The 27,093-nt window shown below is 40.5% G+C and overlaps 1 protein-coding gene across 1 annotated transcript in view; it reads right to left on the reverse strand.

Annotated features, from left to right (window-relative positions):
• Positions 1–3,330: 3,330 nt before the first annotated feature.
• LOC122801212 (5-hydroxytryptamine receptor 3E-like) overlaps positions 3,331–27,093 on the reverse strand; it is a 177,957-nt gene continuing 154,194 nt past the window's right edge. The window contains exons 9-10 of the mRNA XM_044070765.1: positions 3,880–4,129; positions 3,331–3,391 (exon numbers count right to left, since the gene is read on the reverse strand). Of these exons, the coding sequence (XP_043926700.1) occupies positions 3,331–3,391; positions 3,880–4,129 (311 nt within the window). The remainder of the gene's footprint in view (positions 3,392–3,879; positions 4,130–27,093) is intronic.

Consider the following 27,093-nt stretch of genomic DNA (forward strand, 5'->3'; position numbering starts at 1 on the left):
CGATGGCACCTAAAAAGTTTATGGAGTCAACATTGTCACAGCCTGGAAACAATGATTCCTCTCATTCCCTGCCTACAACAGGAGTTTCTTTGGTGGGCAGAGACATGTCACCAAAACAAGGGACTGTCATTCACTCTACCCCCTGCCACCCAAACCCTAACTACAGATGTATCAGACTATGCTTGGGAGGCCCACCTGGCAGGGAGATGCATTCAGGGCAAATGGAGCCCAAACCAAAGGCATCTGCATATCAACCTGAAAGAAATGCTAGCTGTTCAGAATGCTCTGACAGCATTCAAGGACTTACTTCATCCAGGACAACTACTGATAAAGACGGACAACACCACAGTTATGTGGTACATAAACAAGCAGGGGGGTACCCATTCCTACCTCCTTTGCAGACTAGCCATGGCCTTGTGGAACACAGCCTTGACTTACCAAATACATCTTCAAGCTCAATTCCTGCCAGGAAAGCAAAATACTCTGGCAAACGACCTAAGCAGAAATCTTATGGACCCACACGAATGGAAACTAGATCCACAAATCTTCAGCATGTTAACACAGAAATGGGGGACAGAAATGCCCAAACATAGATCTATTTGCCTCTCCCCAAAACTATCAGTTGGACAAATTCTGCACAAGAACTCATCACAAAAAAGCATGGAAAGTGGATGCTCTATCCTAAAGCTGGAAAAGCCTATCAGTCTATGCCTTTCCCCCTCTGCCTCTACTTTCCAAAGTCTTATTAAAAGTCAGACAGGAATGACCAAAAATGATCCTAATTGCTCCGGACTGGCCTCACCAACACTGGTACCTGATTCTAAGGAATATGTCACACCTTCCTCCGTGGTACTTGCCTCAAACATCTCATCTACTCTCTCAGCAGAACTATCAAATTCTGCACATTCAGCTCCAAACTCTGAAATTTGCAGCATGGCTAATCAACTAATTATTCAAACCACATCCCTCAGTAAGCCTGTGATAGATGTCATTTTGGAAGCCAGAAGGCCTAGTACTAGAAAATCTTATGCTGATAAATGGAAGAAAGTCTGTGCTTGGAACCAAGCACAAGGAATAGACAGAGCAAAGCCCAATATTTCTCAGATTTTACAATACTTAACTGAGATGCTTGACAAGGGCCTATCTTTTTCTTCAATAAAAATCCATGCCTCTGCCATCTCGGCTCATTACAACACAGAGCCTCCACTCTTTTTTCATCTACTGCTTAAACAGTATCTCAGAGGGGCCAAAAATGTAAGGCCTCCCAGGAGAACACCAACTCCTGTATGGGACCTCAATTTTGTGCTGGAAAAACTCACTCTGCCTCCTTTTGAACCAGCAGCTACTGCAAATATAAAATTTCTATCTTGGAAGACAGCTTTTCTTTTGGCAGTCACTTCAGTAAGAAGGGTTTCAGAACTACAGGCTCTCATGACAGTGGAGCCTTTCATTATATTTTACCCGGACAGGGTGGCCCTCAGGACCAATCTTTCTTATATGCCTAAGGTGGTATCCAGTGTGGCTCTTAACCAGACCATTCACCTGCCAACATTTTTCTGCAGAACAAGGGGGAGTGGATTTTGCATTCACTGGATGTACACAGACAACTAAGATTCTACTTAAACAGGACAAAATCTCTAAGAAAGTCTGAGCAGCTACTGGTAGCATTTGCTGCAGGATCAGAGGGGAAGGCTATATCAAAGCAGACTATTTCTAAATGGATAAGCCACTGCATTCATTTCTGCTATTTGCACCATGATAAACCTGTGCCCAAGGGGATTAGCTCCCATTCCACCAGGGCTGCCTCTACTTCAGCAGCTTTTCTCAGAGGGGGTCCCAACCAAAGACATTCTCGAAGCTGCTACTTGGAGCTCTGTTCATACGTTCACAAAGCAATATCATTTACCTGTCTTCTCTAAATCCAGGGCAGGCTTTGCCACTGCAGCCCTGCAGGGCATTATAGCTGCTCCTAATGTTGTTTAGTTCCATCCTCCCATCCATAGCTTTGGGATTCTACCCAAATGTAATGACTACAGCAGTGAAACACGAAGAACATAGTACAGTTGTGCACACTTACCATAAATGTAGATGTTCGAGTGTATTCACTGTTGCAGTCCGGGTTACCCACCCGCCATCCCCCATTCTATACCTTTTCTTTCCTTCACTATACTCAAAAGCCTTTGTGGTGTATTTGCTTTTAGTTGCAGGTAAATTTTATGTTTCCTAGGTGCATTTATATATATTTACCATTTATTTATATATATTTTTGCTCCCCATTTGGTGGGCACCTGACATCTGGGGCAAGAAAAACTGATTAAAATGGCGTCTGCTGCATGTTTTATACCCCTGATGACCTGACGTTATGGAAGAGGAGGCAGCAACCAATGCAGGACCCAAGACTTTGTTATTCAGGCCAACTGAGGGCAACCTGCCAGCAGATTACCCAAATGTAATGACTGCAACAGTGAATACACTCGAACATCTACATTTATGGTAAGTGTACACAACTGTACTGTACCATGACTGCAGCCAGTTGTAAAAATGTTGTTATGGACAAAAAAGACAACCCATAATGGTATTCATTCAATGTTTGCAAACACCTACTGTATAGGGTTAAATCCCTCTCTATACACCATTAATTTATGTATTTACTTATTTGCTTACTGAGTTGGTGAATTGGTCCAGTATAATCAGCTCTGATGTCATTGTGGGTTAGGTGAAAATTTCCTTTTCTGTATGCAATGACTTTCCCTGCAGTGTATAGAATTAAACTATGTGGGAATTATTGTGCAGCATATTTTCTTATTATTGCCCTTTTGAAATACTTTGCAGATTAGATTTAGTTGATGAAAAAGATCCAAACACATTATGGAACAATTTAGTCTGGCAATAATTTGTAGAAGCAGCAACCTTTGTAATGTTATGAGTGAGAAGGATTTGATGCAATAAGAGTTAGTGAAGGCATTTAACTTGTAATTGTAAACTGGTAATAAAACCTCAAAAGTGATGCCTCAGCTGCTACAAGCAGCATAACGACAAGCATGTGCTGGACTTGCGGAGTGACAGATAAATAGAAAAAAATCTTCATGAAGCACACAGAGAAAAGTAAAAAGACGAGGCTGACACAGTAGAAAACAAAAATGCAAAAAGAGAGTTATCAAAGGTTAAGTCTTGTGAATGATACTTTATTGAAATGTACAAGTGAAAACAGCTAGTAGTCTGCTGATAGTGCAGGTCAGAATGCTAGAAAGAGAAGGTACAGTGAAGCAAACTGTTGTTTCTCTACGTTTTCATCTTTTCTGCACATATACTGGATTATATTATTTTCTTTTATATTCCACGAGTAGTCTTCAAATGCATTTTAATAATATCGCAGTCTGCATCATCAGCGCTGAAATAGAAACAATGTTGGTTATGTGTAACAGTGTGCTTTTGTCCAGTAGTAGTGCACTGTCTTAATCAAATTTTTACAACTGTTTTTCATGTGCAATTATTTTTTTTTCCTGCATGTTAAAGAGCTTTGCTACTACATACATATTGTAATGTATTCTTATTACTTTTAAATACTTTTTATATACGATTGTTAACACTGGAGCTTTTCTCCCCAGCCTCCAGTGAAAAAGGACAGCTTGTCCAGTCGGACTTTCCGGTGAACAAGTGTAAAATAAATAAACAAATAAATATATTTTCCTAATATTTCAGTATGTAAAATTAGTGTTAAATTTACTGGTACATATGTATCAAGGTAGAGTGGCATTCTTATTTCCTGTGCCAAGTCTAAAAATAAACTGAACTTGTTCTGTACAACTACATAGTAAGCAGAAACTAATAAAATAAAATAAATGTGCTGCAGCACTGACTTCTTCCTATAGGTTATACCATGTGCACCATAAGCAAATGATAACAATAGTATAAATACTAATACACATGAGATAAAGCCTATATAGCAGGGAATCTAGCACATAGGCAATTTGAATCCATGTTCCTTCATAAAGCTTTTCCGCAGACTGACTCTCTAAAGAGGATCTAATGATAAAGAGGTCATGAGAAATTTCCAGCAGCCTCTGTGTGAAGAAACTAGGCAGACCACCTGGAGGCAAATTTGGATATTTTATCTTCTCGTTAAATTCTAAGGTTGAAAAACAAAATAATGCATTACTTGTTTGGTCAGGTCATCTCATATCAACACCCAAATATTTTTAAAATATCATGCTTTCTTTAAACATATACTGTTCCACAGGTATGAAAACAACAGTTACATTTAAAGTTTATAGTTTCTGTAACTTTTTTATGAGGTTTGAATCTTTTCATAGGCTTAACGCTTACAGAAAGTAATATATAAAATCCTTGGAGCCTGAAGTACTAGTTTTATTCCTATGGAAACTGAAGTACATTTACAATGTAGTTTTCCTTATACTGCCTTGAAATGCTGATTTGTAATGTATGGACAATTGTGTAACTTAAGAAATTATTGCAGACAGAATACTCATTTATGTGTGTTTGCCAATCAATATGCCAACTAATTATTGTCCTAGTAGAGATTTGTAAGTGTGATTACACATGCCACATACTCAGGGGCAGCTCGTGCTCCTGACTGCAGGGCAGCAGTCCCCTCAGTGAAAAAAAATACCATTTTACATTTTTATAATGCTAATATACCTTTTATTTATTTATTTTTGTCTATTTCCTTATGTGAGCATGGAAGTCTCTGCTTGTTAATGTGCTTGCATGGAGTTCCACTCACACAATTCGCAGTGCTGCAAAAAACATCGTATTACTTCAATCACTGGGGTGCTTTGAAAACATCCTAGCATAATTTGCATTATAAATAATGATAGGGCAATGAAGTAGGGGACAGAAACGTTGCTTGAAAAGGGGCTTCCCTGGGCTGTTGAAACTGACGTAAAACAGTATAGGATGCTCCAGAAATATGAGAGCAGGAGCAAGTTTTATGTACGCATGTGTGTGTGTGTGTGTGTGTGTGTGTGTGTGTGTGTGTGTGTGTGTGTGTGTGTGTGTGTGTGTGTGTGTGTGTGAAAAAGAAATCAGCACTCAACCCAGCAAAGCTTCAGTGTATGATAATTTTGTTATAAGCAAATAAACGAGTCTGGAGGCACTTTTTCAAAGAGCTAAATAGCTCTAATATTCTTTACTGGTCCATCACCATCACAGCAGTGGAAAAGTGAACAACCAAATGCAGACAACAACAGACCGGTATCTGATTTCGCCCCCTGGCATCCTCAGTGTATAATTTCCATCCATCTGACTTCAGTTTAAATATAAGGCCAGATAAAAGAACATAACAGCATTTAAAGACATATACATCAATAATCGACATTATATAAAACAAGATGTATATAAATATAAATAAAAATAAAAATAAATGCAGCACCATCAACCATCATTTTGCAATAGCTGAACATAAATCTGACAAGTATTTAGGTGCATCCCAAATATAAGGTATGAGAATGTAGTTAAAATAAAAAAAAACTTCTTATACCACACATTTAACATAATACTTATAATCTATAAACACCCAAACCAAATATTAGTGTCGTGGAAAACAAAGACAAAAACAGAAACAAAAATATTATAAATCATCAGCAATACCCATTTAAACCAGGTTTATATAAAGCTCCCAAATTAATGATCCAAAGTTTTTCTTTGCTATCCAGTGTCCTATGTTTAGCTCTTTCTGTTAAATTTGACCCTATGACCATATCTATCCCGAAAAATACAAAATGGGCAATGTTATGTTCAAGTTTATGTTTATATAGGGCACTTCTAGGTCTTTTACAATTTATATCACTCAAATGAATTGTGATTCTTGTTTTAAAGGACCTAAAAGTCTGGCCCACATAGAAAGCACCACACTGGCATATAGCCATGTTTATCACCCATTCTGTTTGACAAGTAATCAAGTATCTAATTTCAAATACTCTTGGAGTATTAATAGAAGTAAAGCACTTTGTCTTAGAGATCACCTTGCAATATACACAGTTACCACAATATGTGCTTCCTTTCAACCCATTCTGATTATGATGAGAAACTATGTTCATTTTTTTTTTTATACCAAGACAAAGTTTCACCAATGTTCCTAATCCATCTATAACTGAAAGAACATACATCCTCTAAGCATTGGTCCAACAAATCATCAGATTTTAGGATATGCCAATGTCTATTTATGACTTCTTTAATTTTAAATGTGTTGGTACCATAGGTAGTCACAAATCTGATTTTAGAAACATCATGAGTAAATATTCCAGCCTTATCTTTCTGCGTACTGTGCAGCAATGGCTCTCTTCTAAATTGCATAGCCCTTTCAGAAACAGATTTAATATGAGCCTTATTATATCCCCTCTTAATAAATCTATCTTTCATTTTATGGGCCTCATTGGTATAGTCTTCATCATTACTACAAATGCGACAGAGTCTCTGAAATTGGGCCATAGGTATGTTATTAACCATATGTCTGGGATGGCAACTACTGGCTTCTAGAAGGGCATTTTTTGTGAATGGTTTCCTATATAATGTAACCATGGTCCTATCCAACACTTTTGTCACATTGACATCAAGAAAATCAGTAGTAAATGGTTCTATCCTATTTGTGAACTTCATACCGAACTCATTAGAATTCAGATATTCTTCAAAAGCTTGCCATTCTTCCAAAGGTCCAGTCCATATTCCCCAACAATCATCTAAAAAAACCTGTACCCTAGACATTCAATCCCTTTACACCAGTATTCCACATTTGGGTGGTATCACAGCGGTCAGATATTGGCTTAAGGAATATGGTAAATATTCTAATGAACATTGTGAGTTTCTAGTTATGATGGTGAAGTTGGTATTAGAACACAACGTATTTTATTTTGGTAATGACTGCTATTTGCAGCTTAGAGGTACAGCAATGGGTACAGTTTTTGCCCCTATTTATGCAGATCTTTTTATGGGCTTCATTGAGTGTTGTTTGATTTATGATGGTAAAAATCCATACAAAGAACATCTAAATATGTGGCGCCATTTTTTTCCCCAGACCCTCAGCTTTATAATAAACACCTCTGGCCTTTTGTGCTTTTACTTTCAGCCCAATCTATCATCAGTGGGGTATATGAAAGGTAAACATCTTTTTTAGAGGGGTAAAGTGACAGGCGCTATTCCCACATAGGAGTACAGATACTTGCAACAATTTTGCCTCTCAGTTTATTGGGGACTACTGTTTTGTTAGCTTTGAGCATTTAGCTTTAGGCACAACTTTGATTTCCTTGAATGAAAAAAATAAGACAGAATTTCTTTCCTTATTCATGATTTTTGTTCAGGCAATCACTAAATCAAAAGGTTGTAAAAAAGTTGTAAGATGGACCTCAGAAGATGTAGAGCTCTATGATTTCTGGGGCTGCTAGGCTGCAGGCTTTGCTTAGCTACTCCCTGCATAGTTACTACAGCTGTGTCTTGGCACCAGTGAAGATATGTAAAAATATTGGCGGAAAATGGTGAAAAACAAGAAAAAGTAAACTATCTGGATGATATGGAGCCAGTTTGGGGGGAAAACAGGGGAAAGGCACTGAAGAGGTGTAGGGGTGACAGTTGAACAACTGGGGAGCTCATGGAGTCCTTGGGATTGGGCTTCATTTTACCTATGTTTGGCCTTATCGAGTACAGTTATTCATCTGAAGTGTTTATAGTAAATATAGAAGCCTTAAAGTGTGGGTATTAAGGAAATCTATGGATGAACGTGAATGACCCTATCTGTTGTTGGATTGTAGGTAGTGGTCACTGACCTGTTGTAATAGACCCACACTCCTTTCCAGTTAGCCACACCTATTCAGTTGTTCCTTGCTGCACCCCCTCCCCATTGCTTCGAAGTCATAATTTGTGACTGCACATACTAGATTAAGTTTGGCATGTCAAAGCATTGGGAAGGATACAACCTGGGAAGTGAATATGAGAAAGATATTGAAAATAAACTGAAAAATATTAATAAGACCTGGCTGATGCTTTTCCTTAAGTTAGAAGTGTCAAAAATATTTCCTAGATTGTGATGTGATGCTGAATTCAATAAGACAATCAGAACAAGTGACTGATTAATATTGCGGTCTGTAACAAAATACTTTTTTACTTATTTGTAGAGAAATTCTTAAAAGGAGTGGATATTTTGCAAGTGAATAATTTCATTGTAATAAAGGGGAAGAAATGCATTATAGGTTCATAGGTTTATAGGAGGTTACTAGGCTAGTGGCCCTAGAACCCTTACAAGCTTAGCCATGTTAATCCCAAGTTGCCCCATCTGCCCTTATTAAGTGAACATATCTTGCAGAGCTAGTCTATGGTCAACACTGACTTCCCCTGTATGTGAGGGACATGGATGCCACCCCAGGGTGAATTTGCGGCCTCCCATCCATTTGTCCAGGTTGCACTTGAATAGGATAAGTCAGGAGCTCTGCTTAATGTGAACTGGAAGTTTGTTCCAGAGGAGTGGCAGTCTTTGGGAGACATATTTGTCTCTCCAGCATATTGTGATAATGTCACAGGCTAGGTAAATATCCCTACAGTGAGTGACTCTTGTACCATTAGATTTGTGTATGGGAAGCATATCCATCAGGGCAGGGTCTGAGACTGCCCTGTAGGCCAGGCACAAGTTTTCTCTCAGCAGCCAATACTATACAGAATGCATTGACAGGGCTTTTAGTCTATCCATGTGTGTCATGGTTTGGAGACCCTGTATTTTCTTGGTGAGGAACCTCTGTGGTCTCTCCAGCTACTACAGGTATCTGTTGAGGTACATGCAAAAGGGAGCACTGTACTCTTTTAGTGGTCTGATGAGGGTCAAGTACAGTGGTTCTATGACTTCCTTAGACCTGTTTACAATGCCCTTACTTATGAGGTGTGCAACGTAGAATGCTTTCCTTGCCACAGAGGAAACTTTGAGATCAAAGTTCAGATTGCTATCTACCTGTGTTCCTAGTTCTTGCACCACTGGGTTTGAGCTTAGAGGGGTGTTTTCAATATTGTAGTTAGCGGGAAATTCTACTTTGCCAAATGGAATAATAATGCAATTTTTTGTGTTTAGTTTTACCCATGGCATTGGAACCAGTCATTTGCTTGTGTTAGGCCTTCCTGTAGTATGTTAACATTGTTGGGGGACTCAATGATTGCACTGAGTCTGCAATCATCAGCAAACTTGGTAAGCCAAATGCCATCTAATTTAGCTTGGACTTCCAAGAGGTAGATTCCGAACAATAAAGGACCCAGAACAAAACTTGGTATGCCATTGGGTAAAGGTGGAGTCACCAACTTTGACAGTATGTGTTCTGTCGGTGAGCTAGTTGCCTACCCATCTAGTGATGTAAGGGTTAACCCTTAACTGAGAGAGTTTTTTCAATGATGCCTGAGTGGGGGATTGCGTCAAAAGCCTTGACCAGGTCAAAGTAGGTGGTATGCACTGTCTTACCTTCATCCAGGTCTTTGGTGACTTTCTTGAAGAAGTGCATCAGGTTTAATAAGCATGATCTACCCTTAATGAAGCCAAATTGTGTTGGGTCTAAAGTCTGAAGGTCACCTATGTCCTTGTTGATAAGGTCCATGATGATTCTTTCCATGGTCTTGTAGATGAGACTGGTTAGACTTATGGGTCTACAGTTCACAGGGTCTGTTGATGTCCCGATTTTTGTGCAAGGGGATTACTGTTGCTGTTCTCTATTCTACTGGTACAAAGCTAGTTCTCAGGCTATGTTTAAAGACATTGCTAAATGGGACTGCTAGGTCCTATTTTACATTGCTTAATACTCAACCTGGGATGTTATCTGGTCGCATTGAGGCCATGTTTTTGGCCTTGGAGAGCACAGATAAGACCTGATCTCTAGAGATACTAGACAGAGGACTGATGTTGGGTATGCTTTGGGATATGGCTGGTGGGGCCAGGGGGTTGAAGTTTGCACCAAATCTGTCAGCTAGCAGGTTGATGATTTCCTCTGGCACAGTATGAGTGGTACCATCTGGGCATTCCCTTTTAGGTTTCAGTTGTAATTAAAGAAGGCCTTATGATTATCCTTAGCTAGGTACGCATCAGAGCAATTCAGACACTGACCCTGACACTGCTTTCAGGGACAAGAAGTCAGTGACTCACAATAATATTAGTGCAATGCAAAAAAATATATATAAATTTTGTTTTAGATGATGCCATATTATAGGACACAAAAGTACAGTTGTGTACACTTACCATAAATGTAGATGTTCAAGTGTAGTCACTGTTGCCGTCATCACATTTGGGTTATCCCTGCCAGGGTAGCCCTCGGCCGGCCCGAATACCAGAGACTTAGTATTTCTGCATCGGTTGCTATCACTTCAGGACTGATGTCAGGTTGTCAGTAGTATAAAGTAAGGCAGCTGACGCCATTACATCAGCTTTTCTTGCCCTAACCTGTCAGGAGCCCCAAGTAGGATCCAGGTTCTGGTGGAAGAACCCCACCAGTAGAAAGTAAATACCAATATGTCTCTTGTAAGGAAAGATTAGAAAGGGGGATAGAGGGAGGGAAACCAGGACTGGAACAGTGAATACACTCGAAGATCTACATTTATGGTAAGTGTACACAACTGCATTATGTTCTTCTTGTTTCACTGTTGCAGTCATCACATTTGGATTGATTCCCAAAGCTGGGGAAATGGGTGGAGGCAGTCAAAGAAACTCGGGGCTGGCTAGGATGGCCTGCAAGACTGCAGAGGCAAACCTTGTCCTGTATTTGGAGAAACGAGGCAGGTGGTAATGCTTGGTACAAATGTGAACAGATGTCCAGGTGGCAGCCTCCAGGATGTCCCTGGTAGGGACTCCTCTGAGGAAAGCTGCAGAGGTGGAGGCTACTCTGGTGGTGTGTGTCCTGACCCCCTTGGGGGAGGCTTTCTATGTTGTTTGTAGCAGAAATGGATGCAGTGTGCTATCTATTTGGAGATGGTTTGTTTGGAGATGGCTTTGCCTTCTGCCCATGTAGCAACACTAATCAGCAATTGATCAGACTTTCTGAAGGATTTAGTCCTTTCTAGATAGAATCTGAGCTGTCTGTGTGCATCTAGAGAGTGCAGAATCCTTTCCCACTTGTTCTGGGGATTAGGAAAAAAGGTGGGCAAATGAATGGATTGGTTGAGAGCCACACTGGACACCGCCTTGGGCATGAAGGATGGGTTAGTTCTGAGGGATACCCTATCAGCATGGAAGATGATGAAGCATTCCACAGCCATGAGTGCTTGCAGTTCAGAGACTCTTCTGGCTGAAGTGATGGCCAGAAGGAATGCTGTCTTCCAGGAGAGAAAGTTTAGCTCTGCAGAAGAAGCTGGTTCAAAAGGGGGGTAGGGTGAGCTTTTCCAATACAAAGTTAAGGTCCCAAGCTGGGGTTGGTGCCCTTCTGTGTTGCCTCAAGTTGCTAGCCCCTCTTAGGAACTGTTTGATCAAAGGGTGTGAGAAAAGGGGCTGCTCAGTGTGAAAAGGAGCAGAAATAGCAGAGGCATGAATTTTTATAGAGGAGAAAGAGAGGCCACTGTGTAGTAGGTTAGCTAAGTAATCCAGGATGAGAGGGAGGGAGGGCTGTGCCATATTGGCTCCCTTAGCCTGGATCCAGGTGCAGAACCTTTTCCATTTGTCAGCATAAGACTTTCTGGTGCTAGGGCATCTGGCCTCACGGATAACATCTAGAACCTGTTTACTGAAGTTGGCAGATTGGTTCGGGGTTAGGGAATAAGCCAAGCTGCCAGATTGAGTATCTGTAATTGGGGATGCATAAATCTCCCTTCTCTCTGGGTCAGGAGGTTTGGAAACTGAGGAAGATGCCATGGGTCAGTGGGGACAGGCTGCGTAGCAAGAGGTACCAGTGCTGCTGAGGCTAGTCTGGAGCTATAAGAATGGTCCTTGGTTTTTCCTCCTTTATTTTGAGCAGTACCCTGGGGATGAGAGGAAGTGGAGGAAAGGGATAGACTGATAGACTGACCCAGGCGAAGGACAGGGCATCCACTTTCTAAGCTGTGCAATGATGCTCCCTGGTGCAGAATTTGCTGAGCTGATGGTTGGTGTGGGAGGCAAAGAGGTTGACCTTCGGGGTGCCCCATTTCTGAGTTATTAGGGTGAAGGTTCTTCTGTTGAGCTGCTACTCGTGTGGGTCCAGAAGGTTTCTGCTTAATTGGTCTGCCAGAGAGTTGAGAGAGCCTGGTAGGAATTGCCCTAACAAGTGTAGTTGCATGGCAGAGGCTGTCTGTCAAAGGGTCATGGTCAGCCTGCATCATGGTCAGCCTGCATAGAAGGTAGGAGTGAGGCCCTCCCTGCTTGTTGATATACCACATCATAGTGGTGTTGTCTGTTTTCATCAGGAGAGCCCCTGGAGAGAGAAGGGGTTTGAAAGCTATCAAGGCATGCTGGACAGCCATCATCTCTTTTTGGTTGATGTGCAGAGGGATTTGCTGCGGGCTCCATTGGTCCTGTATGCACCTGACATCCAAGTGTGCACCCCAAGCATATTCTGATGCGTCTGTGGTGAGGGTCTGGGTGGCAGGGGGTGGTGAGAAAGGCAGTCCCTTGTTGTGGGAGCATGCTGTTGCCCACCAAAGAAAATCTTTTCTGAGGCAAGGAATCATAGGTAGAAGAGTTTCCAGGTCTTGAGAGTGTTGACACCGAATGCTTTTTAGGTACCATTGAAGTTTCCTCATATGCAGTCTGGCATATGGAATGAGTAGTATGCAAGATACCATGAACCCCAGAGCTTGCAGGATTTTCCTTGCAGATAGCTGGGGTGTGGTGGCTAGCTGAGAGAAGTAGGCTGTCAGGAAAATTTGTTTCTCTGGTGTAAGGTATGCCATCTGGGATGCTTTGTCCAGGCTTGCTCCCAGGAAGATAGTCCTTTGAGTGGGCACCTGTTTGGATTTCTTTTCATTGATTGTGTACCCTAGGGAGGTTAGTAGGGTCTTTACAAAGGCCAGGTGCTTGAGCAGCTTTTCCTGGCTGCCTTACTGAATAAGGCAGTCGTATAAGTATGGGTAAATCTGAATATTTCTTTGTCTGCAAAAGGCAATGGCTGGAGCCAGACATTTTGTGAAAACTCTGGGAGTGGTAGATAAGCCAAAGGGAAGTGCAGAGAACTGAAAGTGTTGAGATCCTGCCCTGAAATGGAGATATTTCCTGCATGATTCCCTGATAGAAATGTGGAGGTAGGCCTCTTTTAGATCTAGGGTGGCTAGCCAAGCATCCTTCGAGAGCATGGGTAGCAGATGCTGGAGGGTGAGCATTTTGAATTTTGGGATCATCAGGAAGGTGTTTAGAATATATAAATTGAGGATGGGGCACCAGGTGCCCTCTTTTCTAGGGAACAGAAAAAGTCTGGAGTAGAAACCTTACCTATCTGTTCTGTGGGAATATGCTCTACTGCTCTCATAGAGAGCAGGGAAAAGATATGCTTTTGAGCCTCTACCCACTGGTTTGGTGGTAGATCTGGGAACTCTTTTGGGGTTGGAAGGGTGTGGAATGAAAATTTGTATCCCTGAGACACTATGTTCAGAACCCAGTGATCATTGGTAATGGTGGCCCAGGTGCTTGCGTGAATGGAGAGTTTTCCTCCTAGGAGTAAATGAATGTGGGCAGAGGGAGGGTGTAGGGGAGGTGAGTCATTGTGAGTTCTTATCATAAGGGATGGCTTATAATTCCCTGGTTTTAAAGTGGAGGTAGTCCACTGCTTAGATCAATGCATTCCCTGTGGTAGCTGTCGGGGGTCTGGTCCCTGGGGCCTAGTCTGGACTGGCTTAGTGGGAGCAGGAAAGGACTAGTGTTTGGTGGGACAATGCCTGCTGAACTTGGGTGGCTGTACCTGCAAGAAATCCTTAACTGTTTGCATAGATTTAGCTTTTTCTTCCATCTTTTTTAAGACCTCTTCTGCCTTAGTGCCAAATAAGTTATCTTTGTGCAAGGGGGCATCCAGCAATTTAGATTTGACATGGTCTGGCAGGGGCAGTTCCTTAAGTCATGCATGCCTTCTAATGACAGATCCAGTGACTGCTGCTCTGCAAGAAGCTTCAAGAGCATCAAAACCACAGTGCAAGGTGTGCTTAATTACTTGAATTGCAGAATGCATTAACTCCTGAAATTCTTTAGATTTTGACCAAGCAGGAAAGGAAGACATTTTTTGTTTGAGGAGTTCCAGGGTATGCTGCTGAAATTTCAGCATATGGAACTGACAATTTAGTGCCCTGACAGCAAGAGTAGCTGAGGTGTAAACTTTTTTACCCCATCTGTCTAGTGCTTGGGAATCCCTATCTGAGGGGGTGGGATTTTTAGCAGAGGTTGCTTTAATCCCTTTAGGCCCTTGAGAAATTACCTCAAGGTCAGCAGTATGATTTTTAAAAAGAAACTGATGTGAGTCAGTGACTCTATAGTACCTGTCTAGTTTTCTGGGTGCAGGAGGGAGGGTTTCAGGAGTCAAACTGGATTCCAGGAAAACATCCTCCACAACATCCAGGACTGGGGGGATGGCCAAGAGTCTGTGCTGTGGAAGATCTAGAAATTTCCTGAGTCTCTTTTTAGACTGAGGGTAGTCTTGACTCTCCCATTGGAAATGCTCCCTTAAGGTATGCAGGGTTTTCCCAAAGGAATAATCCTCTGGTGGAGAGGCTGAAGGAATGGAATCATCTGCATCAGAATCCTAATAAGTAGAGAGGGGTTGCATGTCTTCATATTCAGATGTATCAGAGTCATATGACTCTTGTTCAGATAAAACTGCAAGGGACAGATCTCTTTTCCTTTTGGAGGGGGTAGTTTGACTTCCCCTGATCAGCATGATAAGGTCTTCCACCATTTTAAGCATTTGAGACTGTAGCAAGGAAGCAGGCGCCTGAGAGTGGGTCGTCAGTTTCTTGGGTGTGGTTCGTGCCCTGGGCCTTAGAAACTTGGTTGTTTTTTCAAAGAGATGCCCTATGCAGACCGTCTCAAAAAACTGCAACTTTACTCCGTTGCATATCACCTACTCAGAGGCGATCTCTGCCTAACACACAAAGCTATGTCAAACCCAGAGCTTTTAGACATGCTCCACTTAAAGAAATCCCAATCCCTACGAGCTACACGCTCTAGGGACGTAAACCTCATCACCACAATAAACAGAACATGCTGCAGGGATAGATTCCTGTCCCAGAGACTTCCCATACTCTAGAACAAACTACCTATCTATATCAAACAAAGCTCCTCATTAGCACTGTTCAAGAAAAATCTTGATGATTGGATTGGAGATAGGAAATTCACCCCGGGGATCACTTCTGTGGCTCTGCTCGACAGTGCACAGGAAAATAATTTTCTTGGGTGGCGAAAGCCAGGGTACCTTTGGCTAGACTTATATAGGCCCGAGGGCCTATAGCCTAGTACCTACCTATGAACCTATGAAAGAACAGTAGTTGTGAAAGAAGACATCGGTTTGTGTTGAGAATCGGTAGTGTGAAGGACTTCCTCAGAAGCTGATGCCTGCTCAGCAGCTCCGGACCCATCCAGGGTGGAGACGACCACAGGATTCTTAATCGAAGAAGAGTTTTGCAGCATACTGGACTCCAAAAGGGTCTCAGTAGCAACCTGCAAATCCACAGAAGCAGGCATCAGGGGCTGTGAAAGCACTTCACTGAGGACCAGAGAACTGACGACTAGCTTAACGGAAGCGTCGTCAGTAGGTTTGGGCCTGTGCAGTCTGTCTCTATCTTTATCTTTACTTTTTTTGCAAGATCTGCTGTCGGATGGCTTACTGAAGCCATATTGGAATGTGAGGACTGTAAGCGAAAATATCTGGCTACAATAATGGCCCGACAATGGATAGTTCTGACATTGAACAAAGCACAGAAGCGACAACGGGGGACGTCGTGGTCTGGACCTAAACAAGTGATGCAGTAATAATGGAAGTCTTGGTGTGGTATTTGCTTTCCACAGGCGAGACAGTTATTAACTTTTTCTGACATTGGTTAGTGCAAGAAAAAAGGATCCCCAATGGGGTACTTAGCTTTAGAAGACTTCAACTTCAATTCGGTAGGTGGAACTCAGGTAGTGGCTGACCGGCACTTGTACGAACTGCTTCTGGTTCGGGCTCCATGGCAAGAAATATTGATGTAATGGCATCGGTCACCTTACTTTATACTACTGACGACCTGATGTCAGTCCTGAAGCGACAGCAACTGATGCAGAAATACTAAGTCTCTGGTATTTGGGCCGGCCGAGGGCCACCCTGGCAGGGATAACCCAAATGTGATGACTGCAGCAGTGAAACATGAAGAACATCTGCACTGTGGAAATAGGATAAAAAAACAGAATTACATGATTATTATTTTGGGGTATATGAAAGTGAAATCAAGTTAAGAACTTTAAAGTGATTATGTTGCACTGGGATTGCAGAAGACATCAACAAACAATATAAAATATATAGATTTTTTTTTTAAGTTTCTGGTTAAAGATTTCCTTTAAGAAAGGAAGGGGAAATGACAGAGACTTTAGTGAAAACCATATTCAAGTGGAAGAGAAGGACCACAATCGCATAAACTTAACCCACTACTGGTGCTTACTTTTCAATAAGCAGTCATCGTTGCTGTTAAATGTAAATATGTGCACTAATCCAGTGGATTATTATTACATACACATTATAGATACGCATGGGATAGAAAGGATGAATGCTGGATGTTGTCTTTTTCAGCTGTAGTGCAGGTATCTGTAGGTGGTACTGTTTTAGTGTGTGAACAGATTTGTTTTCTAAGATTCTTGTAATTGTTACAAAGAAAACAGTAGATAAATGTTACTTATTAGAATGTCTTTTGAGTGAAATATATTTTTATACAATGAAATATTTAGACTTTATTGAGAAATAAGAACTGTTTAGCCACTTTAATCTTCCCATCTCTGAATTTTCTGGACTATAAGACCCTCCTTAACTAGCTGCTTGTTCTTTCTACTGTTTCATTAGAATCACCTTATGTTTGTTCCCAGTATGCCTGAATTATGCCACCACCTTTAATCCTATTCCTTTTCAGAAGGGCTGTTCCAATCAATCATTATCATTTCTGTGGAAACCTATTTCCCTCCACATTAAAATGGTTAAGTACAGATTTCTCAAATCTGATACAAAACCTGAACTAAGTGGGACAGAAAATGGCAAATGGATTTCTGTTTACCATTTAGACAGCCTGGGTATGGCAGTGGGTAGGGGCTGCTAGAAGAACAGTCAGAGATTCCACAAAATAAAAGCATCAAACATTTCTGTAGGGATCAGCTTCCATGGTGTTTCTTGAAATCACTGAGAGCTAAAGGTGTTCAGTAACCATTGACTGGTCTCTGATGTTCTTACCTGGAGATCCAAAAGTACTGTTTATCCCTGTACTTTGGTATGGAAATATGGCTCCACCATAAGGACAAGATATCCCCTGTGGCCTTTATTTGGAGTTATTTTAGAACATATCCATGATGGACAGATGGAACTAAGATGGGATGAGTATCCCAAGTGAATGAGGTTGAAATGAGACAGAATAAGGAGGAAGCAAAACAAAACAGACTTAGAAACTAGAACTTGTTTATGGAATGTTTATGTTTTTTCTCTTGTCTGGCTTTTCGTTTGTTAATCTGTTATGTTATTATTTGAAGAAGGGACAAAGTATCTAAATGTTTGCTTGTAATAGAATTGGTAGATACAGAGGAAAATGTGAGATGTGAGAGGTGCAGCATTCAATAGACTTTATTGCAAGTGAATATAGTCACTGTACAAAATAATCTGGGTAAGGATTACAATAATTATAGGGGAAAAACACACATATTGTTAGCAGTCATACTGAGCAAATTCATATATTTTAAAAGTTTGCATGATCTTTTTGAAGTATTCTGTGATGTTGCAGTTAAAAATGTGTTTTTTCTGCATGGGTCTAGTGACACAGGCGGTAATGTCAGTTACCTGGATGGTTGCTGGAGCAACAGACCTATATAAAGAGACTGCTTGCACTCCCTGATTGCTTAGAGGAAGTGTTGCCTTATAGGCAGTCTGCCTGCCATCATTCCATGCACCTTTCTTTCTCCTGCTGTCTGCCCAGGTGTTTCAGCATACTCCGTGGTACTAATATGTTCATCAGCTTTTGATGACCAGCCCCAAGTAGTTTACACATTGCAGTGGGGAGCCTTTCATTTCCCTGATACCCAAAACCAGCTGTAACGTAGAATGATTCTCTGATGAAAAGAAATTCCCTACATTGTCAAAACGTACCCTTGGTGTAAATGTATACATCACCAGCTGTACTGTAGAATGATTTTCTGATGAAAAGGAATTCCCTGCACTATCAAAAAGTACCCTTGGTCTAAATGTGTTCATCAGTTGGAAAGAGAATGGCATTGGCTCCCATACCTGAAAACAAAAACCCCAGTGCAATTTACAATCACTTTTATTCAACTGCCAGCTATGAAGTACAGCTAATTTTAAATGTCTGTGCCTAGTTACCTCTAAGCACCATCCCAGCTGAAATGCTTAGAAAACATTGTATTTGTGAGGGCTACTTGAGAACATGTAGGGAGGGTTTTATGTGTTGCTGTGTGTACGTAACACAATATACATAAATATAAAGATTTTGGTGCTCAGCAGCAGGAACTTTAACAGACAGCTCCATTCCCTAGAGGCACTCCTTACTCTAGAATGCATTGATACATGCATTGTCACTGACACCTTGTTCACATCAATGGTGATCACCCCATTTTTGCAAGGCTTCAATGCTTACCACACTATCACACTAGATAAGGGCATTTCTGTATTAATTTCTATATTCATTAAACAAAGTGCTACATCCAGACTCATTAGACAGCTAAACCTTATTGACTTAAACAGAGCAATGAACTGACTAAATTCAATATCCCCTCCCAACCCGATGACCCCATTGTCACTTATTCATCTCTAACACATAAAACAAGAACGCCTGGGGTTTTGTTCAGATGCTTTAATACATACAAACACATCAGTATGGATAGCAGCATCATTAAATATGAACAAACTAGTTAACAAACAGAGCTTACATACATACTTGCTTACATCTCAACAGCTAACTACAAAATGGCAGCCAGGCTCGCATGTGCTCAGTATTTATACACTTGTGCAAGCCCTTGGATAGTTTCTTAAAGGTATGCACATACATATTGACTACATCTTCCCTTTTAAAAGATTGCCCTTTATGCAAAACAATATCAGAGCTAGACATGCATCACTATGGAAAACAAAATACAATGATCATGTCCAAGTTGCTTCATATCTGTTACAGAGTTTAGAGATTCAGCCATATCTCGTACCATAACAGTTGGAACTAAATTTAGCAACATGGACAGTCTGCAGTGCACAACTCATATCACGAACTTCTGAATTCATGACAGGAACAGGAATATCCTCTGGAACTTCCTCTGGAATTGGAACAGCAGACAGCTCACGCTGAGATAAAGAGTCTTTCTCACAGGCTATCTGCTGTGGTATAGGCTTGGATACTGGTCTCAAATGTTTCTGCTTCTGCCTAAAACTTTCTTCTTCTGATTCCACAATGTACGATCGTGGCTCTAGACCAATATTCTTCACAACACCAATCCGATCATAACCTTTGGATGTTTGCATCCATACCACTTCTCCCTCTCGCAATGGATTGAGCAGTTTGCTGGTCTTATCATAGTAGGACTTCTGGGATAAACATTTCAAAAACAGATTGGCTTTCACTGATCTGTTGTTCTTGACACATGGGACCAACAATTGACTACTGATTGGTAATGTGGTTCTAGTTTGTCTCGATAGAAGTCTCTGAGCAGGTGAACCAAGATGTTTATCACATGGAACATTTCTAAGATTCAAGAGATTCAGGAAAACATGAGTATTATCTCATTTTGACTTCTCACGTCACTGCTTTACACTTTGAACTGCATGTTCTGCCAAACCATTTGATTGCTGGTACTTTGGACTACTTTTGACATGAGTTAAGTCCCATTCTTCAGCAAATCTTTTGAACTGTTGTCCTATAAACTGCGTGCCATTGTCAGAAATAACTTTGTGTGGACTTCCATGCATAGCAAAATGATGCTTCATCTTAGTAATGACAGTACTAGATGCTAGGTTAGGAAGTAAGTCAATCTCGAACCAGTTGAGGTAAAAGTCTACTAACATCAAATAATGCTGACCATTCCACTCAAAGATATTGGCTACTGTCGACCAAGGGAGTTCTGAAATCTAGTTAAGCTGAAGTGGTTCCTTCTGTTGATGTGGCTTTGTACTATTACATATCAAACAAGATGAAAGTGCTCTCTCAATGTCTTGTGACATAGAAAGCCAAAAGTTCTAGTTCTCTCACCCTTCTTTTGGAAGATTTGGTTCCTGGGTGACCACAATGCAAGATAGTAATGTATATTGGTTGCAAGGACTTTGGTATAATTACTTTTGGACTTTTCATTATGATACCTTTGTCATACAAAATCTCATCTCTGTATGGAAAATAAGGTGGCACTTCTTGAGGTAAGCTAAATTGCTTTGACGGCCATCCTTGATTGACAAAATGGTTGAACTTCTGTAAAACTGGAACTGTAGCTGTATGATCTCTTAGCTCATTAAAGTGTCTGGAAGAAAAAATTTTCACTAACATGACTTCAATATCAAGGTTCTCATTCTCATGCTATTCTGTGGTGTTTCTGGGCAATCTGGACAATATATCAGCAATATAAAACAGTTTGTCTTTCTTGTAGACAAGACTGAAATAGTACTTTTGCAATCTCAGCATCACACGTTGCATTCTGGCTGGAGCTGAATGCATTGGCTTTCTCAGGATAGTGAATAATGGTTGGTGGTCTGTTTCAATCTGGATAGGTCTACCATACTCATAATCATGGAACTTCGAACATGCAAACACAATTGCCAAAAGCTCTTTCTCTATCTGGGCATACTGCATCTCAGTTTGGGTGAGTTCTTGATGAATAGGCAACTGGTTGATCCTTTTGTAGAATGACTGAAACAAGACCAAACTTCAAAGCATCATTTGATGGACTAGCATTTCTGTCTTTCAGGACATCAAATGTTGTTTGATAGTTGGCTCAAGTCTGGAATGAATGAAAACATTGCAGGGCTTGAACATTGTCTGTAAGCCTGTACTGGTAAATAAATGACCAACATATGTCCTTTCTAGAACTTTTCTAAGGTTTCAGTATGTTGTCTACTATGATCTTCACTTGCAGAATTTATCCCAAATGGCATTGTTCAAATCTTGTGGGTCAATGCATATTCTGATGTCATCTGAGCTTTTCTTATGAACTACCACCATGGAAGATACCCATTCAGTTGGAGTTTCAACTGGACAAATCACCTGTTATCGCACCATTTTATCTTACTCAGCTTTGACTTGGCCTGCATGGTTATTGGAGTACACAACTGGAAGTTTGACTAGTTTGTCTTGGAACAGATCAGCTAACATGGTGGACTTCCTTATTAAATGAAAGCAGTTCCAGTTTTAAACTGTTTCTGAGCCCTATAATGACTGCACGTGCTTCTTGACCACATAAAACAGTAAGTTGTAGCTTCTTCTAGCAGAAAACTTGGAACCTGTGTCAACTTTGAGCTCTGTGGGTTTGACATTTATCAAATCTACTGCATTAACTGTTTCATGAAGCACTGACAGACCATCAACATAAAGAGTAGACTTGCCACTGTCAAACTGCTAAACTCATTTCTTGAAATGCTTCCTTTTAATAAAAGAACGTGGGCCTTTTGATTTACAAAATCTTTTGAAATTATTCCATTTATTGCATTTGTGGCATTGTTGACCAAAAGCTAAACACTTTTTCATTTTAGATTCATGAATTCCACCACAATTATGACAGTTGGCAATGAAAGTGGGTGGGGGCCCATGTTTTAAGTTTGCTGACTCACACTTATGCTTCATTGAGACTGTGCAAAGTCTGAAATTTGCTAGAAAGTTCTGAGGTTTACCAGTGAGTGCTGCAGGGGTTACAGTTGCTGCCATGTGCTTAGGCCTGTTTCTTTTAACCACGTGCTGCATATTATCAACATGAGCTTTATCACTGTGCATTCTAGAGCTATTCTCATTTGTAAGCATATTTGTGTGCTTTTGTGTGAGCTTGTATATCTGACAAATCTCAATGGTGTGCTTGTATATCTGACAAATCTCAATGGCCTTATTCAAAGTTAAATCATTGTCACAAAGCAAAATCTTTCTCACAGCATCATATTTTATGCCACACACAAGTCTGTCCTTTATCACCTCATTCCTTAAGGCACCAAATCTGCATCTTTTAGCTTTATTTCTCAGGCCAGTTATATATCCTTCAAATGTTTCACCATGCTTTTGATTCCTTGTGCAAAATAAGTGCCTCTCCATCTTAAAATTTGTCTGGGGGTTACACATTTCTCTGAATTTACATTTTAAGCACTCTTGGGTTCTCCCTTGACTCAGCCAGTACAACAATATGATGGTTTTCCCCCTCTCCTGCATAGATAGCAGGTGCATACACAAATGAGTGTTCCCTTTCTATGGCTTCTGACTCAGCTAAATTAAGCAGAAGAAATGCCTTTGTATGGTCATCTTTATCAGAAAATGCAGCTTGTATGAAAATGTTGTACTCTTGCTCAAACAGTCTCCTCAACAATGTGACAATATTACAACACACACACTGTTTTTTCAAAATCCATCTGCCATGCCCCAAAAAGTACACACACACACTGAAAAATATGTCCCTGTAATTATGTAGTTTCTCAGCAATATTACTGTCAAACACAAGTGCACTGGGTTTTCAAAATCCATCTGCCATGCCCACAAAGTATACACAAACACACTGAAAATATGTCCCTTGTAATTATGTATGAACAAACTATTCTGTGAGCTTGCAACAACATTCAAATGCACAATAAACTCTTTGAAATAATGTACTTCACTAAATAGGCTCTGTAATGGCTGTACTCTCCAAATTATGCTTTGTAATGGCTGTACTTTGTGAAATAGCTTTACTGTAACACTGCATAAACATGCAAACACTTTATACACTTCTGATAACTCGGATATCTTTGCTTAAATGAAAATACATATGCTTTGCAAAAATGCAGTCATTTCCCCTTATTTTATTCATTTTATGCAATTATTTCAAACATTTTCTGTAGTAATTCGAATATTTTTATCAATATCGTGCATATCAGCTTATGTAAAAATTATTTAGATTGTTCAGCATGCCCCGTTTCATATTATGCAAAAAGAAATAGCGCTGAGTAAGTTAAATGCCTGAAATTCGTTTCTGACCTATTTAGTGACGTTTACACATTTTGGGAGTAATCCACTCCTTTATAGTCCAACAGCATCTAAACAAGTGTCTTAAATCATTTTAGCCAAGCTGTTTCTGACCACATGCCTCTTCAGTATGCTTCTACTAACTCCATGTCCTTTAGATTACTGCTGTAATTTTTTACTGTAACAATGTGAATAACTGTTATTTAATTCTTAGATGCCATCTTAGATGGCACAGTTGTTATGTGAGCACTGTATGTACTATGTTATTCTTCAGGAACTATGATTGTATTAACGTTACTTTTATACATACAACTACATCTACTTCTTGTAATCATATACCTAAATTCATCTTTATTGTGGAGCTTTTCTCCCCAGGCCAGAAAAAGGATATGCGTCCAGTTGGATTTTCCCGGTCAACAAATGTAAATAAATAAATAAATAAATAAATAAAATGTCCTTTAGATATGCCTCTTCTGACACCATGTTGGTTGTTCATCTCTAACACATAAAACAAGAAGGCTGGGGGTTTCATTCAGATGCTTTAATACATACAAACACGTCAGGTTGGATAGCAGCATCATTAAATATGAACAAACTAGTTAACAAACAGAGCTTACATGCATGCATGCATATATACATACATACATACATACATACATACATACATCTCAACAGCTAACTACAAAATGGCAGTCAGGCTTGCATGTGCTCAGTATTTATACACTTGTGCAAGCCCTTGGATAGCTTCTTAAAGGTATACACACACATATTGATCTACGCTGTTCTGTTAAGGTGAATCTTTTACTGTCAAGTTCTACACTCATGTAAATAGCTGCATAGAAGCATGGTATCCCCCTCTGAAATATATAACGTGCCAAACTTAAAAATAAACCTTTATGACTCTAAAACATGAGAAAAAACACATTGCATGTTAAATAAATGTAACTCCCATCATGCCAGAAATGCTGTTGCTAAACTTAGCAAGGAACTCCAGTCCCTGACCAAAGCAACCAAAGCCAGATATGAGGTAAACGTAGCCACCCAGGCTACTGACAACCTCAAAACATTCTTTAACTATGTTAGAGATCTAAAAATCAAAGCAAAGGACTATGTAGAACTCATAGTAAATGATATCATCTACTCATACTTAGCTCAAACTTCATCCCACTCACCCCCCCAACATTTTCAGTTCACATACCCACATCAACATCAACCCTCCAAACTCCCAAGAACAAGTTCTCAAGTCTTATCCAAGGTCAAGGACACTGCTTCTGTGGGACAAGATAACATACTAGAATGCCTACTGACTAACCTGAAAGAGGACTGTCACCCCCCCCCCCCCCCACACACACACAGACCTACTGGCTAACCTGAATCAGAACCTGTCACCCCCCCTCACACACAGATTATTCAATATCAGCCTCTGAATAGGCCTTGTGCCAGACAACTGGAGGACAGCAACAGTCATCCCCTGTTGGGCGTATCAGCTCACCCAGGTAATTTATAAACCCATATGTCTGATGAGTCTCATCTGTAAGGCTATGAAATGGATCATTATGGATTTAATAAATAAGGATATAGGTAACCTACAACTATTGACCCATGCCAGTTTAGTTTTGCCAAGGTCAGATTCTGCCTACTCAACCAGGCTGATTTTTTGTGAAGGTTTCTGAAGCAAAAGATGAGGGAAAATCAGTACCCACCACATATCTAGATCTTGCTAAAGGTTTGACTCTATTCCATACTTAAGTATTGTCAATAAGCTCTCCAAGCTAAATATCAATCCCTATGTATTTCAATGGATAACAAACTGGCTCATAAACAAAACCCAGGAAATTAGGGTGGGCATCTCCTCCAAAAGACCTGTCTCCAGTGGTGTACTATAGGGCTCTGTCCTTGGGCAACTCTTCTTTGGCATTTACTTTTCCAAAATCAAAGGCAATGTTAAGGGATTATAGCTCACCAAGTTTGTTGATGACTGTAAACTAGGCAGCTCTATTAACTTTCTAGAGGACAGCAAGATCCTCCAAGAGCCTTTCCCAAACAAATAGCTGATTCCAAAACCATGGACTAAAACTAAATGCCAAAAAATGTATAATAGTATCCTTTGGAAAGTACAAAATCCCTGCAACTATCACATTGACAAAACACAACTGAATCAATCCAGTTTTTAGCGACCTCAAATCCTATATAGACAGTAAACTGTTCTTTGATCACCATGTATGACTACTGTAAGAAAGTCTTTTTTCATTGAGCAACTTATTAGTAAAGGTACAATGTCCAGGTCCAGAGATGTGATAATTCTTCTGTATTTAGCACTTATCAGACTGATCACTGAATGTAATGACAATTTTGGTATGTACCTTCCAAACACTTGACTCAACATGAGAGCCCACAGCATTTTCTCACCAAAAAATCAAGGGTCTTAATCATAAGAACTACACTGACCATCTCAAAGCCTTGTCCCAATTCTCTGTATCATACAGGTTGCTGAGAGGTGACCTTTGCCTTGCAAACATAGCCTCAACAGGTGCTATCCTTTCAGAACTACTCCAGCTCCACAGGTCCAGTGGTATAAACACCTGCACAACTGACTTTACTCTCTTTTGTAACATAAGTAGAACATGCTGGAAGGCTAGATATGTATCACAGAGAATTCTGCTTTTTTGGAACCGTCTTCTTCAAATACATAAGTATTTATCTTACCCTATTCAAATGTAATCTGGATGACTGGATAGGAAACTGCAAACTCATCCCTGGAGTAACATCCATGGCCCCCATGGAAAAAGATAACATAAATGTTCTGCTTGCTATTTGTTCATCATCATCTTCTTTCAGCTGTTCCTGTTAGGGGTCGCCACAGTGGATCATCTGTTTCCATTTCTTCCTGTCCTCGGCATCTTGCTCTGTCACACCAACCACCTGCATGTCCTCTCTCACCACATCCATAAATCTTATCTTAGGCCTTCCTCTTTTCCTGTTACCTGGTAGCTTCATCCTTAGAATCTTTTTCCCAATATACTCAGAATCCCTCCTCAGCACATGTCCAAACCAATGTAATCTTGCCTCTCTGGCTTTGTCTCCAAACCTTTCAACCTGGGCTGACCCTCTAATATACTTATTCTAATCCTGTCCACCCTGGTCACACATAGTGGAAATCTTAACATCTTTAACTCTGCCATATCCAGCTCAAACTCAGTGCAAATCTTAACATCTTTAACTCTACCACATCCAGCTCAAACTCCTGCCTTTTTGTCAATGCCACTGTCTCCAACCCTAATAACATAGCTGGTCTCACTACCCTCTTGTAGACCTTCCCTTTCACTCTTACTGGTACTCGTTTGTCACAAATCACTCCTGACACTCTTCTCCACCCACTCCATCCTGCCTGTACTCTCTTCTTCACCTCTCTTCCTCACTCACTGTTACTCTGAACTATTGATCCCAAGTATTTAAACTCATCCACCTTCACCACCTCTACTCCTTGCATCCTCACCATTCCTCTATCCTCTCTCTCATTCACAAACATATCTTCTGTCTTAGTCCTGCTGACCTTCATTCCTCTTCTCTCTAGAGCATATCTCCATCTCTCCAGGGTCTCCTCCACCTGTTCCGTACTCTCACTACAGATCACAATGTCATCTGCAAACATTATAGTCCACGGGGACTCCTGTCTGATCTCATCTGTCAACCTGTCCATCACCATTGCAAATAAGAAAGGGCTCAGAGCTGATCCTTGATGTAACCCCACCTCCACCTTAAACGCATCCGTCACTCCCACCACAGACCTCACCGCTTTCACACTACCCTTGCACATATCCT

This window comes from Protopterus annectens, chromosome 4.part1 (assembly GCF_019279795.1).
Source record: "Protopterus annectens isolate FY-2018-M chromosome 4.part1, PAN1.0, whole genome shotgun sequence".
NCBI classification, from domain to species: Eukaryota; Metazoa; Chordata; order Ceratodontiformes; family Protopteridae; genus Protopterus; species Protopterus annectens.